The sequence below is a fragment of the Canis lupus genome, chromosome 18 (genome assembly GCF_011100685.1).
Source record: "Canis lupus familiaris isolate Mischka breed German Shepherd chromosome 18, alternate assembly UU_Cfam_GSD_1.0, whole genome shotgun sequence".
In the NCBI taxonomy this organism is placed as follows: Eukaryota; Metazoa; Chordata; class Mammalia; order Carnivora; family Canidae; genus Canis; species Canis lupus.
In genome coordinates this window covers 51,443,617-51,459,290 of record NC_049239.1, presented here as the reverse complement: position 1 = coordinate 51,459,290, position 15,674 = coordinate 51,443,617, and the positions used below count along the sequence as shown (strand labels likewise).

Sequence of the window (15,674 nt, the reverse complement as noted above, 5' to 3'; positions counted from 1 at the left end):
GACTCCACACATGGGCAAGTCTCAATCTCCAGTGCTCGTAAATGAATGGGCCTAGCTTTGAACCCATAATGCTGGACCAGCTCACATGCACTTAACCACTAGTTAAATGGCCTTTGAAGAGGTCACCGACCTCTTCTCTCCTGAATCTCTCCTCCTCTGTCTAACCTGCTATCTACTCTTCATCACTAAAGCCTTCATCACTTGTCCCCAACCCACTGCTCCAGCCTCATCCTCTCACCACTCCCTCTCTCACATCCTAGGGGCTCCACAAAACTGCCCCCCACAGAAGTCCCCTCTGTTTCCTGAATATTCCGTGTCCAAGCCTTCCACCTTCCCTGCTGTCTCTGCCTGGGACACCCCTCCCCCACCCAGCCCAGGGAACTAGTTTTTGTTCCCTTGAGGCCCAGCTGGGGGGAAACCTCCCCTGATCTGCTACCCCAACTTCCCAGAGGGATCTGCGACATCCTTTTTTGGAACCTTACATTCCATACTTCTGCAGGGCCCTCACAAACCCCATCCCATGTTACTTTCTACTTCCCATGGCCTTGGGGGCAGGGACCTGTCTCCTTTGTTTCAGGCTCATCAGACCAGCCATTGCCTGGTACAGTGAATAACGGTGAAAGGAATGAGTCCTCACTTGGGGTCTGCCCTGTGGCTTTATTTCAGCTACCAAGGTTGTACCTTACCTCCGAGCCAGGACCCTATGCTGACTTGGTGCCTGGTATGTAATAGCTGCTCGGTGAATGTTCATGGAAGGCAGGAGGGCATGTGGGCAGAAAGGCCATGTGCTTCTAATGCAAAAAACAAAACAACAACAACAAAACAACCCTTTGCTTTTCTCTGGGCTGCACAGGGTGTGTGGTGAAGCAGGACTTTTCCTCCATCTCTCCAGAAAATTTGCTGTCTCCCTGAGGCTCCATTTTTGAGAAGGCGGAGGAGGGGGCCTGGGGAGGCAGAGGATACCAGTGAAGGGGAAGAGCAATAGTTGTTCATGCAGCCAGGTGCTCTGTCCAGGAGCACAGGTCACCCTGTGGTCAAGAGGGCCCAGCATAGTGATGCCCACGAATCTCTGCCCTTCTCAGAACCTCAGTTGTCTCATCTGTCAAATGGGTACAGTCATCCTTACCCCACCCAGGTCATCAAAGCCATTGGAGCTGACAGCACTTTGGAAATAAAGACTCAGTGAATCGATTATACAAATGAAGAAGGTTATTATTAGACCCAGGAGCAGTGTTGGAAGGAAAAACATCCAAAATGTGGAATAAGTGCTTAGGATTCCTGCCTTGAGCCTCTTGAGGAAAAGAGAAGCAGGTAGTGGGCAGGAAGAACAGCACCTACAGGGAGGAGGGAGGTGGGAGCTGGGTCCTGGCTCTGCCACAGACCAGTTACTTCCTCCTGAGACTCAGTTTCCTCACCTGTATAAAGGGAGAGCACAATCCCTGCCTGGCTCCCCCCAAGGGTCTCAATGCAACTTTAGTGAAAGAGTGGGGACGGAAGAGCTTTGCAAACTGTAAAGTGCAAAACACGCATGTAGGCTAACTGCAGCTCCGAGACCTAGGCCCAGCCGGGCTCTGGGGAGTGGACAAGTAAGCGTTGGCAATGAAACACTGTTTGAGGCCCACAGGGTCCTGTGAGTACCCTCAGATCCCTAATGCCTGTTCCTTCTCCTTGCTCCCCTCAGCTTCCCCGGCATCCTCTGCCCTGGGGTCTGAGAAAGTGGATTGTGGGGTTATGGAGGCCGGGGGAGAAGAGGAGCCACACCAGCCACACCCTTGGCAAGACCCCACTGGTGGCCTCCGATCCCCACAGACGAGCAAGTGCATTTCTTGAGATTGACGAATGTACTCTTGAGGTGAGGAAGGGTCATGGCCCTTGGCCCTCTCTTCCCTGATCAGCGCCCTTGGGATGAGGTCTTGTGTGCCTCTAGGTAGTCTGTCTGTGTCAGCTCCATTCCTGGGTGAGGGTTAGAATGATGCTGGTGAATCTTCCTCGTAGCCCCCAGATGGATACCAGTCCAGGAAGGAGAGTGGCACCCACTTCCTCCTGGCACCCCCAGACCATGGGGCCTCAGCCCAGCAGAGGCTTAAGCCTGGCTCGCCATTCCCCCTGTGGTGGGTCTCAGGTTCAAAGGGGCAGCGAGAAGAGAGCTGTGGGTGAGCCCTGGACAGAGCACTTCAGAGCAGCGCCTTGAAGAGGAAGGAGAAAGCAGCTCCACAGGAGAGTCCCAGGGCCAAGAAGAAGGTCATGAGGGTGCCAGCCACCTCCCTCTCATGTGGCAGCACTTGCCTAGAACACACAGGAGTAGGAGTTCTTAGGAAAGACCAGGCCACACCTGGACCCCACCCCAGTGCCCTCTGCCCCTCTTGTAACAGGACGCCTGAATCCTAGTCTGGGCTGCCCCAACCTCTGAGTTACCATAAGTCGGCCCTCTCCCAATTTCATTTTCCTGATCTATAAAATAAGGCTATCGCCAAGGACACCTCTCAGGCCTCACAGGCCCAGTAGAATGGGATTCTAGACTCCACTGCCTTCCCCCGCAACAAAATGTCCCCAGCCTGGTCCTCCCTGTCACCTCTTCTGTCTCTGGATTCTCAATTCCATTGTCCCTGGAGTAAATAGCCCATGAACCCCCACTTTCGATCAAGACCTTAGCTACCCCCCAAAACAACAACAACAAACCTTAGCTACCCTTCAACTGAGGATTCTGGGTGTAGCTGGGCCCTAAGGAATGATAGCTCAACCCGTTGATTTCACAGCTGGGGAAACACACCCAGAGAGGAGGCCCTAGAAGCAGTGCCTGGACTACTTGGTTGGCAGGAACTCCCCCAGCTCCTGCCCTGGGGCCAGCTCGGGTTAAAGCCTGATCTGACAGCGACGCCTAGAGACAGCTAGTGCTGGGCTGGCCAGAAGCAGAAGGGACCCCCTCTTATAGGCTGTCCACCTCAAAGAGCAAGCCCACCTCCCCACTCCCAGGCCCTCCCTCTTGACCCCCAGACCTGGGCGCCAGGCACATGGTAAGGGACATCAGGTAGCCGTTGGAAACAGCAAAAAGCAGCATGAAAGTGATGAAGTAGGCATCCTGTGGGAAGAGGATGGGCAGCCGGGACCTCTCGGGCACGTGGCACAGCATGAAGAGCGGCACGAACAGGACACGCAGGCAGACAAGCAGCGGCAGTAGCCGGCTGTCCTCATCTGGCTGTGGCAGACACCCGGGTGAGGGCAGTCCCTGGGAGCCCACCCCAGATAGACTCTGTCACTTCCCCTGACCTCCTACTCTACATGAGCCAGTGAGGGCCCAGGGCTTGCTTAGGCCTCCAGTGAGGGGCTGGGAAGTCCCTCCAGCAATCAAGGACTGGCCTGGGGCTAGCCTCTGCCCCTTCTCATCTCCAGCTTAGGCTCTCTCCATGGCAGAACTGGAAGAGACCTTAGACAGCATCTCTGGTTTTCAAGCAGGGTTCCTCCAAGTACCCCTGGGGGTTCCACAGACCCCTTTGGGGCAGGTGGTGTTGCTGAATGGAGTTGGAAGCTGGGGATCCAGGGCCCCATGCCAGCCTGGATCAGAGCAGCTCCTCTTTGATCTACTTTGTTATATCTCCTTGGAAGATTTCATTTAAAGAAGCAGCACCCATGAGTAAAATCAAACACTAGGAATCTTGTCCAACCTCTCACATGGTACAGAAATCTCCATGCAACAGTCTAGGCTGAGCACCGAGGCCCGGGTCCTGGGCTGGAAGCTGGGGACATAGGTCAATTGGACATGACTTCTGCTTTCAAGGAGCTCACAGTCCAAGCCCTGGCTTGTATACCTCCAGGGCCAGGTGCTCACTATCACTAGGCCAGCTGTTATATTGCCAGACCTAAAATGGTCAGACTTTTGGGAAATCACTTTTCTGTGCTCTTTCACATCCTCTGATCCCCAACTTCTTCCTGAAATCATCAGATACCCCCAGCCCAGAGGTATGCTCACCCACAGGAAGTAGGAGGTCAGGCTCCGTCCCACCCAGTCCATGATGTTGAAGAGAAGGAAGCAGCAGATGGGGTTGAAGAACCGACCTGGGAGAGAAACAGGGCTCATCCGGGTCCCTCCTTCCGTCTCCTTCTTCCCTCCTCCCTCCTTCCTCCCTCTCCCCTGCCCTCTTCTGCTTCCCAGCACTCACTCCACTTCCCGGGACTGGTGGAGCTGGTCACCATGGCCGTGATTGCAGGAAACACGGACAGAGTGACTGTGAAGACCAGCACGAGGCACAGCGCCGTCAGCCAGATCTGGGAGCCAGAGGCAGGGATGTAAGCAGGCGGGGCAGACGCTGGCCCAACACACAGCCCCAGCCCCCAAGTGCTCGCTGGGGGTGGGCAGGACACCCGGAGCCTGGCCTAGCTGTGTTCCTAACCCACTATGACCCTGGCACCTTGAAGTGGACCAGGTGAGCACTAAGGCCATTCCATTCTAAGGGTCTTTAGAGGGGGCTGGAGAGAGCAGCTCTCTCTTCCCCAGGAGTGGTGGTTGGGGATCATATACAAGTCAAACCTTTTGGAAGACAATGAAAACTGAAGGTTTTTCTGGCTTCTGGGGCTCCTCTGGCTCCAGCTCTGGGTCCTTCTCAGCATCAAGATCCAGAGTCAGGGCTACCTTCTGGGGGCTGTTGGGAATACCATTCTTCTCATCTGGGGTGGAGAGGGGAGGACAGGGTCATGCCTGTGACAGCCAGGCTCCATGGAGGGCGATTCCCAGAAGTTAAAACAAATGACTTTCCACCAGCCCGGGACGTAGGCAAAGAGAATTAACCATGTAAATAGGCTAAGCTACTACTTATGAAGCACATACATGTGCCAGGCAGAGATAAGCACCTTACATGGATTTTTTAAATAAAAATCTTTATTCACAAGAGACACAGTGAGAGAGGCAGAGACATAGGAAGGGGGAGAAGAAGCAGGCTCCATGCAGGAAGCCCAATGTAGGGCTTGATCCTGGGCCTCCAGCATCATGCCCTGAGCCAAAGGCAGGCGCTCAACCGCTGAGACACCCAGGCATCCCAGCACCTTATATGGATTATGTCATTGCTACTGCTTTCCAAATAAAGAAACAGGCTCAGAGACGTTAAGGGACTTGCCTAAGGTCATCCAGCTTGGATGTTGCAAGGCCAGGATTCAAACAAATGCATTTGGATTGAGAACTAGCAAATTGGAGCTCTACTGTCTCCCCATTTTATAGAATGGAAAACTGAAGCCCTAGGCCAGCAAGAGTAACTTTACTTCCACTGAATTCCCTTCCTGACCTCTGTGTCTGCTCACACAAGGCTACTAGGGGTGAGGACTCTAGACGGGGAGGTACCACAGAGGGAAAATGCTTTCCTGTAGAGGTAGCTTTAGCCTCCCCTGGGTCTTCCACCTCCCCAGCCGGGGCCCAAGCTCACCAGACTGGAGGAGCTCAGCTTTGGTCTCCAGCTCCTGACCTTGCGTCTGCGATGGTTTCTTGGCTAGGTAGTAGCGGGCAAACTCCTGCAGAAGGAAAGTGTTGGCCCTGCCTGGCTTGGCTGAGGTGTCTGGATCCCTCTCCACCCTGTCGTCTCAGAGGCTGGAGTCCCCAGTAGCTGACTCCTTTGGGGATCAGGTCCCCTCCCCCTCCCCTGGCCTCGCTCAGGGCCTCAGACTCAGAGCTGTATCTGAGATGCTCTGCAGTGGGGCCTTGAGCCCAATACCAAGCTCACCAGGTGGGGCAGGCTCAGGTAACACACGATGGACACGAAGATGCCCACGCAAGGTGTGATGAAGTACCCCAGGGCGGAGGTCTGGGCATCCACGCCACCTGTGCAGAAACTTTAGCTGCAGAGTGGAGGGGGGGCTGGTCCTACTGGCTCCCTGGGGGGGGGGGGGGCTAATGACTCTTGTCCCACTTCCCATCATGTACTTCTCAGATTTCACTTCCTGGCCTCTGCCTCTATGCTCTCTTGACAAACTCAGGAACCTCTGCAGGACCCTAGCCCAGGCATTTGTTTCTCTCACTCTTCCCTACTTGTCATTTTGTTGAGCACTTCTCACATCTCAGGACAGAGCTATAAGAGGCATTTCAGTGGGGAACCTGACACAGGTGAAGTGCCCTGTCCAGTCCCTCTGGCTGGGAAGCAGTACAACTAGGATGCTAACCCAGTTTATCTGAATCTTAAACTAGTCCCCCCCCTTTCCTGAACCCCAGGCTGCTGCCAGATACCAGTGTCAGCCTTGGGAATCCTGCCCCTGGGCCCAAGTTAATCCAATCCTCACCTGATCATCCTCTCACTGTAGAACCCAAGAGCCCCACTCCTTACTCCCAAGCCCAACCCCCAGCTCCCCATCATCTCTACCCAGAACCCAAGGCATCTCACTCCTAGAACACTTTCCGCTCCCCAGTATCCCAGAGGCCACTCCACCCCTCCAGCCATGCAAGTCCACTCACTGGCCATGGACATGAGCATGGCAAGAGCAGCGAAGATCCCAGCCAGGCCCTGGCCACTGAGGAAGAGGGTGCTGTAGGTGGAAGGCATGGTGCCCAGCTGCCCGAAGAGACTGCCCTGCAGAACTGCACAGAAGGCTGTGGAGGGAGAAGAGTGGGGGATGCCGCTCAACTAGGCAGGCCTTAGAGGCTCCCTTGAGGAGGTGTTGGCAGGGTGCATGGGAAACTCAACTAGGTTGGGCAGGCATGAGACTCTGGGCACCCTAGTGTAACACCCCCACCCCATTCTTTCTTCTCAGGTATAGCCATAGGTTTGGGGGGCTAGGGGTCAGGAGGCTTGATCTTAGGTCACCATGGGTTTGGGACAAGTGACTTTTCTCCTTCTCCTTCTCAGTTTCTCATCAGGGATGGGAGTGCTGCTGCTGCTGTGGTCTTTCCTTCTTGAATATGTTGGGCCCTTCCAGTTACAGAGAAAAGACTGGGCTGAAGCCCTGGGTGGACTGAGTGGGGAGGGGGAGGGGCAGCAGTGCTCACAGTTGATGAACCAGACAGAGGCCATGGTGATGGAGAAGAAAGGCCCAGGGCTCATATCCACCTTGACCAACGCCGCCGTCAGGGCAAAGAGCAGCAGGATGACCAGCAGGCTGCCCAGAATCCGCACCATCTCAGGGATGCTGCTCACAAGTAGGAGCAGAGTGGGCATCGGCTGGGCCCCGGCCAGGCAGGGGGAGGTAGGCAAGAGATTGAGCCCAGGGTTGGACACTGGGAGTTGTGGGGGGACATGCAGGAGGATTGGAGGAAGGATGGGAGGTCTTCCCTGGGCCCAGATGGAGCTTCCTTAGCAAAGGGGGGTGGAGGGACCACAGAGGGCTGGTGGAGGGACCACAGAGGGCTGGTAGAGGGACCACAGGGTGAAGGGACCACAGAGGGATGGCCTGCGGGGAGCCCAAGGGCCGGGGCCTCTCACCACTGGTACAGTAAGGAGTTGAGGAGTGTGAAGAGCAGCAGAGGCAGCTGGGACAGTAGTGTCACCCAGTTGTTGAAGTTGAAGGTGTCTGCGAGGCCTGTGTGGTTGGTGTCCAGGGCCCCGGTGGTGGTATTGGCCCCTGCCAGCCGCCCCTGAAAGTACTGCCAGGATGCCAGGGGAGGGGGTATGGGGTCACCCTCCAACCTACCCTAAGGAACCCCCTAGCCTTTCCTCTCTGTCTCCTCCCATGCTTGGGATTGCTCAGTTAAAGTCTGCAGGAACTGTCTCTCCGTCCTGGTACTGATCCCAGTACCTGGCACAGTCAGAGCTCAATGAATGTTCCCTGAATTGAACAGCTGACGTCTGGGACAGAGCCCAAGCCCTAAGAACCCCCAACTTGGGCCTTGCTCCATCTTTCGATCACCCTTCCTCTGCAGTGCCCTGGTTCCAGTCTCTACCTCTACTCCTGCAGCAGCTTCCAGATTCCTGAGGATTTACTGAGTCCCTAACTGTAAGCCAGGCCCTGGCCCAGGTGCTAACTAACTGCATTCTCTCTGGAACACACGTTCGTTAAGCCCCTGCTTAACTTCCTTCTCCCTCCTGCCCATAGTTCCCTGTTGCCTGCAGGGCAAAGTCCCAAGATTTTGGAACAGCACTGAGGGCCCCTCAGAACCTCCCTTTTGTGTTGCATCTCCTGCTCCATCCCGGTAAGCTCTAGGTACCCCAGGCTCTGGCCCTGTCTCTGAACAGGCTGGTGTTCCCCTGCCTTGGTGCCTTTGCATGGCAGTCCTCTCTACCTGGAATGCCTTTCCTCTTTCCTCCCAGTCTCCCCTAGCCCCCAAACACCAGTGCTTTACCTATCCTTCTCCCAAGTTACAAATCACCTCTTCTATAAAGCAGAAGGAACTGCTCCCTCCCCTGGGGACCTAGGAGGACTTTGCTCCAAGCCTGGGGTGGCAGGTTCCTTCTTAAATTATTAATAGCTCTTTGGCACCCAGCTCCCTCTCAAGACCAGGGTCTGATTCATATTTGGGTCTCTAGGGTCCAGCAGAGAGCCAGACACTAAAGAGGCATCTGGAAAGTTGTAGCATTGAATATATATGGATAACCAGTCCTAGAGAGAACACAAACCCCATATTTCTGCCTTCCCTTGAGGGAGTATCTCCATGAGGATGGAGGCTTCCTCTGTTATGTTTCCTCCTGTAGTCCCAGTGCCAAGAACAGGGCCTGGCTCACAGTAGATGCACCTTATTAACTGTTTGTTGGTTGAATGAATGTAACTCGTGCTATTTCAGTGAAAACCAAACCATAATCCACTTTTGGAGTGGATTAGGCCAGGAATGACTAGCCAGGGAATAATGACAAGCAGGGGCGGTGGGTGGGTAGCTCTTCACTAGTTCCACAGGCTCGCCCCTGAGCTGGTGGCCTTGCCCCTGTAGGATCCGGGCATCCCTGAAAGCTTGGCCTTTCCTATCTGCAAGAGGGGCACTTCCCCTCTCTGAGGCTCAGGGCTTCAGTGGACAAACGCGCAGACAAACTGGCACAATGAGGAGTCAAGGGCGGCATTGTGGGGAAGCGAAGCGCCTGGACTCCTCTGGTCCAAGGCAATGGTGTTTGTGGCCATGAGGCTGGCACTCTAGCCGCGAGTCTCACCGGGATGGCCGTAATGAAGAAGTTCCAGGGAAGGAGAGTGCCCAGGCCCAGGATAAAGAAGCTGATCCCGACCAGGTGGTAGCTGTGGGGATCAGTCAGAAGGTCACCCCGAGGACGCAACGCCCCGGCCGCGCCCTCCCCCTCCCGCCTCCCAGGGCCACCCCTCCGCAGAACGGACTACAACCCCCGTCACTCCCGTTCAGGTAGCAGACGCAGGCGGCTGATGGGAATTGTAGTTCCATCCAGCCTGCTTTGAGCCTACGAGCGCCCGAAGGCAGCGGGTCTGCGCTGCCCACCGCCACCCGGATCCCCGTCCGCACCCCACTCGGTCCCAACCCCCCAACTCGCCTGTCCTGTGGGGCGTCTCCTCGCGCCATGGCCGCCCAGCGGGATGCGCCCGGGTGAAAGGGCGGTGGGGTGCTGCACCTGCACCTACGCCGGGACCCGAGAGCCAGAGGACCAGGGAGGTGGACGGGGAAGGGGGGTCGGGTCTCCCTGAAAGGGGCGGGGGTGGGGGCGAGGCGGGAGCCAGGGAGGAAGGCCGGGACAGATTTCCAAGGGTGTCAGGCTCCACGGGCTCGGACCTTGCTCCGCCCCCGGGGCGGGGACAGAGGGTCGCACCACCCCTCCCCACCTCCTCCTGGCGCGGACTCTAGACTCGCGCGCTGGACTCCGCTCGACCTCGCCGTCCTAGGACCCACGACTCCCCGCGGGGTCCCGTGCGGCTTAGAGGCGGCTGACCCGGGAAGATCCCTTGCGGCCTCCCCGCCCCGCGGGCGCCGATCCCGGATCTGCCGGCAGGGTCGGGGGAGGCGGGCGGGCGGGGGGGTGGTACCCCGCCCCTCCCCCGCCCAGAGCTGGCGCGCGGACCTGGGGCGGCTTCTTCCCCCTCCGCCAGCTCGCAGGTGCAGCGCTGGGTGACGCGGGGGCCCTCGGGAGCAGACTCGCCCAGGGGGTAACCCGAGCGTCGGTCGCCAGCGGTCCTGGCGGGCTGCGCCGAGCTGGGTGCCTCGGGAGGCCGAGGAGAGGGCCAGGTGCGGGTGCTGTCGGAGCCCCCAGGCAGGTCTGGCAGACAGACGGACAGACTGGCTCTTCTCGTCCAAGTGCTTACCTGGGGAAGCGCCGGGCCTTTGGGGATTCACTGTAGAGGCGTGGGCCCAGTTGGGGCGTCCAGGCGGGCTTCCCGGTGACCGTGAGGCTGAGCTGCGTTCGGAGCAGCAAGAGGTTAAGCAAAGGCTCCGGGGGAAAGTGTGACCCGGAGGTACTCTCCCACTGCTGCTGCTAAACAAACAAACAAACAAACAAACAAACAAACCACCTTGGGAGGGCCCCAGGTCCCATCACATCAAACCTATTAAGATGTACCCACGTCCCACATTTTCTTTTTCCTGTGAAAAACTTTGAAGAGATTATAGACCATTGCAATTTTGAAATTGACTTGCTGTCACTCATGTAATTTACAAGTGGGTTTGTTTGCTCTGCAGTCACCGTGCATATAGGGGATGTTGGAGAAGCGAGAGGCATTAAATCGCAAATTTTCATAAGCAATGTAATATTATGACCACTTCCAGATTACATGTGTGTGTGTTTCTTAAGTCGACTGAGTCTATGGGGCAAAGACTACTTGTCTGTCTCAGTGTTGTATTATTGCAAACATCTAGCTCCTGCCTGGTTCGTTTCAGGTGCTTGATAAATGCTGGGTAAATAAATGGATTGTAATGATATACACCGATTTGAGGTAGTAAAGAGACAGCATTAAGGTACGCTGAAAAAGAAAGTTATTCTTTTTCCAATTTGCTTTCAAGCCTTCAATATGTCAAGGAGAAAGTCTCAACGGTCCTAACATGTTTCTAACATCTGTTGGTCTCTCCCCTTTTCTCTAACAAGGAGATGGCTTCAGGGCTTCTGCAGACTTTATCTAAATAGAGATTAATAAGGTTTATGTTCCTTATCTATTTTTATTGTTGCTTTATTTATTTATTTCACTTTTAAAAAGATTTTATTTATTTATGAGAGACACAGAGGCAGGCTCCATGCAGGGATCCTGATGCAGGACTCAGTCCTGGGATTCCAGGATCACCCCCTGAGCCCAAGGCAGACGCCCAACCACTGAGCCACCCAAGCATCCCTATTGTTGCTTTATTTATAGGGCTATTGATGCTAGCTTTGTATTTATGATAAGGATATGCACTTTTCTTTGAAAAACAACATTATGTATAATAAATAAATGTATATAAATTTATTAGAATTAAATAAAAGTTAAATATTACTAAATTAAAATACAAGTTTGTTAAAATAATGAAATATTAAATTTTTATGATTTTTTATTTTATTTTTTATATTTATTTAATTTAAACATAAATTTATTTATTGTACACCTGAAAGTAATGTAACATTGTATGTCAGACATATATTAATTTAAAAAGTATAAAAGAAAAGATAAATTTGTTTATAATTTAATGTAAATTCAAAAATAATTTATGAAAGATGAGTCATTTAATGAAAATTAAGTAGGGGCACCTGGCTAGCTCATTGGTGTAGCATGCGACTGTTGATCTCAGGCTTGTGAGTTTGAGCCCCACATTGGGTGTACAGATTACTTAAAAATAAAATCTTCAAAAAAACAATAAGGAAAATTAAGTAAAAAGGATTGCAGGTAGTGCACAGCTACGACGCAGGTTTCAAAGGAATGCCAAGAAGAACACAGGCTGGAGGACACTGCATTTGTTCAGGTGGTAAATGAAGAAGATGAAGGTGTTTCAGGGAGAGAACAACCTGGACCAAGTCTAGGGACATGAGAATACTGCCACATTCTGAGACATACAAACAGATCCCTTTGGCAGGCCTGAGGGGAACAGGGGGCTGAGCCTCTGGAACCACTGGACCGCTGGTTAGGACAGGAGGAAAGAGTCTGGATTTTATTTTATTTTTTAAATTTATGATAATCACACAGAGAGAGAGAGAGGCAGAGACATAGGCAGAGGGAGAAGCAGGCTCCATGCACCGGGAGCCCGACGTGGGATTCGATCCCGGATCTCCAGGATCGCGCCCTGGGCCAAAGGCAGGTGCCAAACCGCTGCTCCACCCAGGGATCCCAGAGTCTGAATTTTAATATAAAGGAGAGGTTCTCAACTCTCAGACTCAGTCACAAATATACTAAATGTCTTGTCATTATCCTACTGTGAATTAATATATAATAAAACCTACCGCTATACCAAAAAAGTCAATATGGTGTTCTAATTGTCCTACAGAGGATAGGTAAAAATATTTAGTGATAAAATAGTGTGTGTTTGAATATGTAAATGCCCAGGCACATTGGAGCGGTTGGATGGGAGCCCCTCTTTATAAAACTACCATGAGTCTAATGGTTGCCAGTGTGCACACAATATAGGCGGGTGGTGAGCCGGCCACTCAAAGACCGCTAGTTTGCTATTGGTGATGTGACTTTCTGAAATGGTGACCAAGTCTTGGCAAAGTTCCAAACAAAACCAAGTGCAGCCGCCTCTACCTAGGCAGTGGCTGTGTCATGGAAAGATGCTGTGCATTCTCAAACCTTACAAATAATACAGTGTGTCCATACGTAAAATGGGGTTAGGGTCCAGGCTCAGAAATTTATCAATTTGGTTTTCAAAATAAAGAATAGATTTTATTTTTAGTACTGTTTTAGATTTATAGAATACTTGAGTAAATAGCACATGGAGTTCCATAGGCTCACCCTCCCAACCCCATCACTCAGTTGCCCTTATTATTAATATCTTGCTTTAGTGTGGTATGTTTGTTACAACTGATGAACCATGGATGCCTGGATGGCTCAGTGGCTGAGAGTCTGCCTTTGTTTCAGGGCGTGGTCCCGGAGTCCTGGGATCGAGTCCCATATCGGGCTTCCCTAGAGGAGCCGGCTTCTCCCTCTGCCCATGTTTCTGTCACTTTCTCTGTGTCTCTCATGAATAAAAGTAAAATCTTCAACAACAAAAAACAAATGATGAACCAATGTCAATATATTATTATTAAGTATAGCCCAAAGTTTACATTAAGATTGACTCTGTAGAGCAGCCCGGGTGGCTCAGCAGTTTGGCGCTGCCTTTAGCCCAGGGTGTGATCCTGGAGACCCCGGATCAAGTCCCACGTCTGGCCTCCTGCATGAGCCTGCTTCTCCCTCTGCCTGTGTCTCTGCCTCTCTCTCTCTCCCTGTGTCTTTCATGAATAAATAAAATCTTTAAAGAAAAAAAAAACTGACTGTGTTTATATAGATTTTGACAGGGGATCCCTGCGTAGCTCAGCGGTTTAGCGCCACCTTCTGCCCAGGGCATGATCCTGGAGACCTGGGATCGAGTCCCGCATCGAGCTCACTGCATGGGGTCTGCTTCTGCCTGTCTCTGCCTCTCTCTCTCTCTCTCTCTCTCTCTCTCTCTCTCTCTCTCTCCGTGTCTCTCATGAATAAATAAATAAAATCTTTAAAAAAAAGATTTTGACAGATGCATGTCATATATTCACCATTACGGTGTTATACAGAAGAGTTTCACTGCCCTAAATGTCCCTCATACTTCACCTATTCATCTCTCCATCCCCTGAATCCCTGGCAACTATTGATCTTTTTAATGTTAAAATAATTTTGCCTTTTCTGATGTCATGTAGTAGGAATCTGACAGACTGTAACCTTTTCAGACTGGATTCTTTCACTCAGCAATACGCATTTAAGGGTTCTCCATGTCTTTTTGTGGCTCAATAGCTCACCTTTTTAAAAAAGTGTTGAATAGTACTCCATTATGCGGATTATTACAATTTTTAAAAGATTCTACTTATTTATGAGAGAGAGAGAGTGAGAGAGAGGCAGAGACATAGGCAGAGGGAGAAGCAGGCTCCATGCAGGGAGCCTGATGTGGGACTCTATCCCACGACCCTAGGATCATGTCCTAGGCTGAAGGCAGACGCTAAACCACTGAGCCATCCAGGCATCCCCGGGTTTCTTTACTCACTTACCTGTTGCAGGGCATCTTGATTGCTTCCAGTTTTGGGTGATCATGAATAAAGCTGCTGTAAACATTCATGTGCAGGTTTTTGTATGGACATACATTTCCAACTCCATTGGGTAAGTACCCAGGAGTATAATTCGTGTATTGTGTGGTAAAACTATGTTTATTTTTTTTAAAGTAACTCTCACAAACTTTCAAATGCCCATACTATTTTGCCTTCTTACCAGCAATGAATGAACTTTTCCATTGTTCCACATCCTCATCAGCATTTGGTATTGTCAGTATTTTAGATTTGGGTCATTCCAATAGGTATGTGGTGGTATCCTGTTGTTTTTCTCTAATGACATATTATGATGAGCATCTTTTCACATGCTTATTTTCCATTTGTGGATTTTCTTTGGCTAGGTGTCTGTTCAGATCTTTTACCCACTTATGAAATGTATTGTTTTCTTATTGCTGAGTCTTGCAGGACACCTGGGTGGCTCAGTCCATTAAGCATTGGACTCTTGATTTCCGATCAGGTCATGATCTTAGGGTCGTAAGATTGAACCCTGCCTCTGAGTCTACTTGTCCTCCTCCCTCTGCTTCCCTCCCCGCCACCCTCCACCCCACTTGTGCATGCTCTCTTGCTCTCTCTTTCTCAAGTAAATAAATAAATAAATACAATCTTTTTTTTTTTTTGAGATTTTATTTATCCATGACAAACACAGAGAGATGCAGAGAGAGAGGCAGAGACACAAGCAGAGGGAGAAGCAGGCTCCATGCAGGGAGCCCAACGTGGGACTACATACCGGTCTCCAGGATCATGCCCTGGGCTGAAGGCAGCGCTAAACCGCTGAGCCACCCGGACTGCCCTAAATACAATCTTTTTTTTTTTTTTTTAAAGATTTATTTATTTATGATAGTCACAGAGAGAGAGAGGCAGAGACACAGGCAGAGGGAGAAGCAGGCTCCATGCACCGGGAGCCCGACGTGGGATTCGATCCCGGGTCTCCAGGATCGCGCCCTGGGCCAAAGGCAGGCGCCAAACCGCTGCACCACCCAGGGATCCCCCTAAATACAATCTTTTAAAAAAAGTTTCTAAGATTATTTGTTTTAAATACAGATTTTTTTTGCAAATATTTCTCCCCAATCTGTGGCTTGTCTCTTCATTTTCTCAACAAATCCCTTCACAGATCAGAAGGTTTTAATTTTAATGAAGTCCATCTTACCACTTTTTTCTCTTTCATGGATTATTCTTTTGGTGTTTTATCTAAATGCTTATCACCAAACCCAAGTTCACCTAGATTTTTTTCCTATATAATCTAAAAGTCTTATTGCTTGTGTTTTACATTTTGGTCTAAGATTCCCTTGGAGTTAATTTTTGTGAAAGTTTTTTTTTTTAATCTATATGAATGCCCAGGGAGTCAGTTAAAAGCTGTTCAGGATGCAGGGCAAGTTTTCCTCATGTGGGACTGTCCTGTGCATTTGGGGATAACTATTATCCCTGGCCTTAGCCACTAATCGCAATTACTGTCTATTCCTCCCATAATTGTGATTACCAAGACAAAATTCTCCAGTACCCTAGGAGGCAATACTGTCCTTCTAAGGATCAGTCCCCTTTCCATCCCCCAACAGATAGGGGAGGGGGATATTCAAACAGCATGTTGAAAAG

At 51.4% G+C, this 15,674-nt stretch overlaps 1 protein-coding gene across 5 annotated transcripts; it reads right to left on the bottom strand.

Moving 5' to 3' along the window:
* Positions 1–1,187: 1,187 nt before the first annotated feature.
* SLC29A2 (solute carrier family 29 member 2) lies at positions 1,188–10,191 on the bottom strand. Of its 5 annotated transcripts, none has more exons than XM_038563834.1 (13): positions 10,159–10,191; positions 9,396–9,479; positions 9,048–9,129; positions 7,395–7,555; positions 6,962–7,101; positions 6,431–6,565; positions 5,706–5,803; positions 5,412–5,496; positions 4,526–4,662; positions 4,158–4,263; positions 3,968–4,053; positions 2,997–3,196; positions 1,188–2,286 (listed from the first exon to the last, which is right to left on the bottom strand). In XM_038563834.1, exons 2-13 carry the CDS (start codon positions 9,422–9,424, stop codon positions 2,175–2,177), a joined length of 1,371 nt encoding a protein of 456 aa, XP_038419762.1. In that variant the 5' UTR covers positions 9,425–9,479; positions 10,159–10,191; the 3' UTR covers positions 1,188–2,174. The 5 variants fall into 5 exon arrangements, with proteins under 5 accessions (XP_038419762.1, XP_038419761.1, XP_038419764.1 ...); XM_038563833.1 differs by having other exon boundaries at positions 9,396–9,542; positions 10,159–10,177; XM_038563836.1 differs by lacking the exon at positions 10,159–10,191 and having other exon boundaries at positions 2,997–3,079; positions 9,396–9,575.
* Between the last annotated feature and the right edge of the window lie 5,483 nt (positions 10,192–15,674).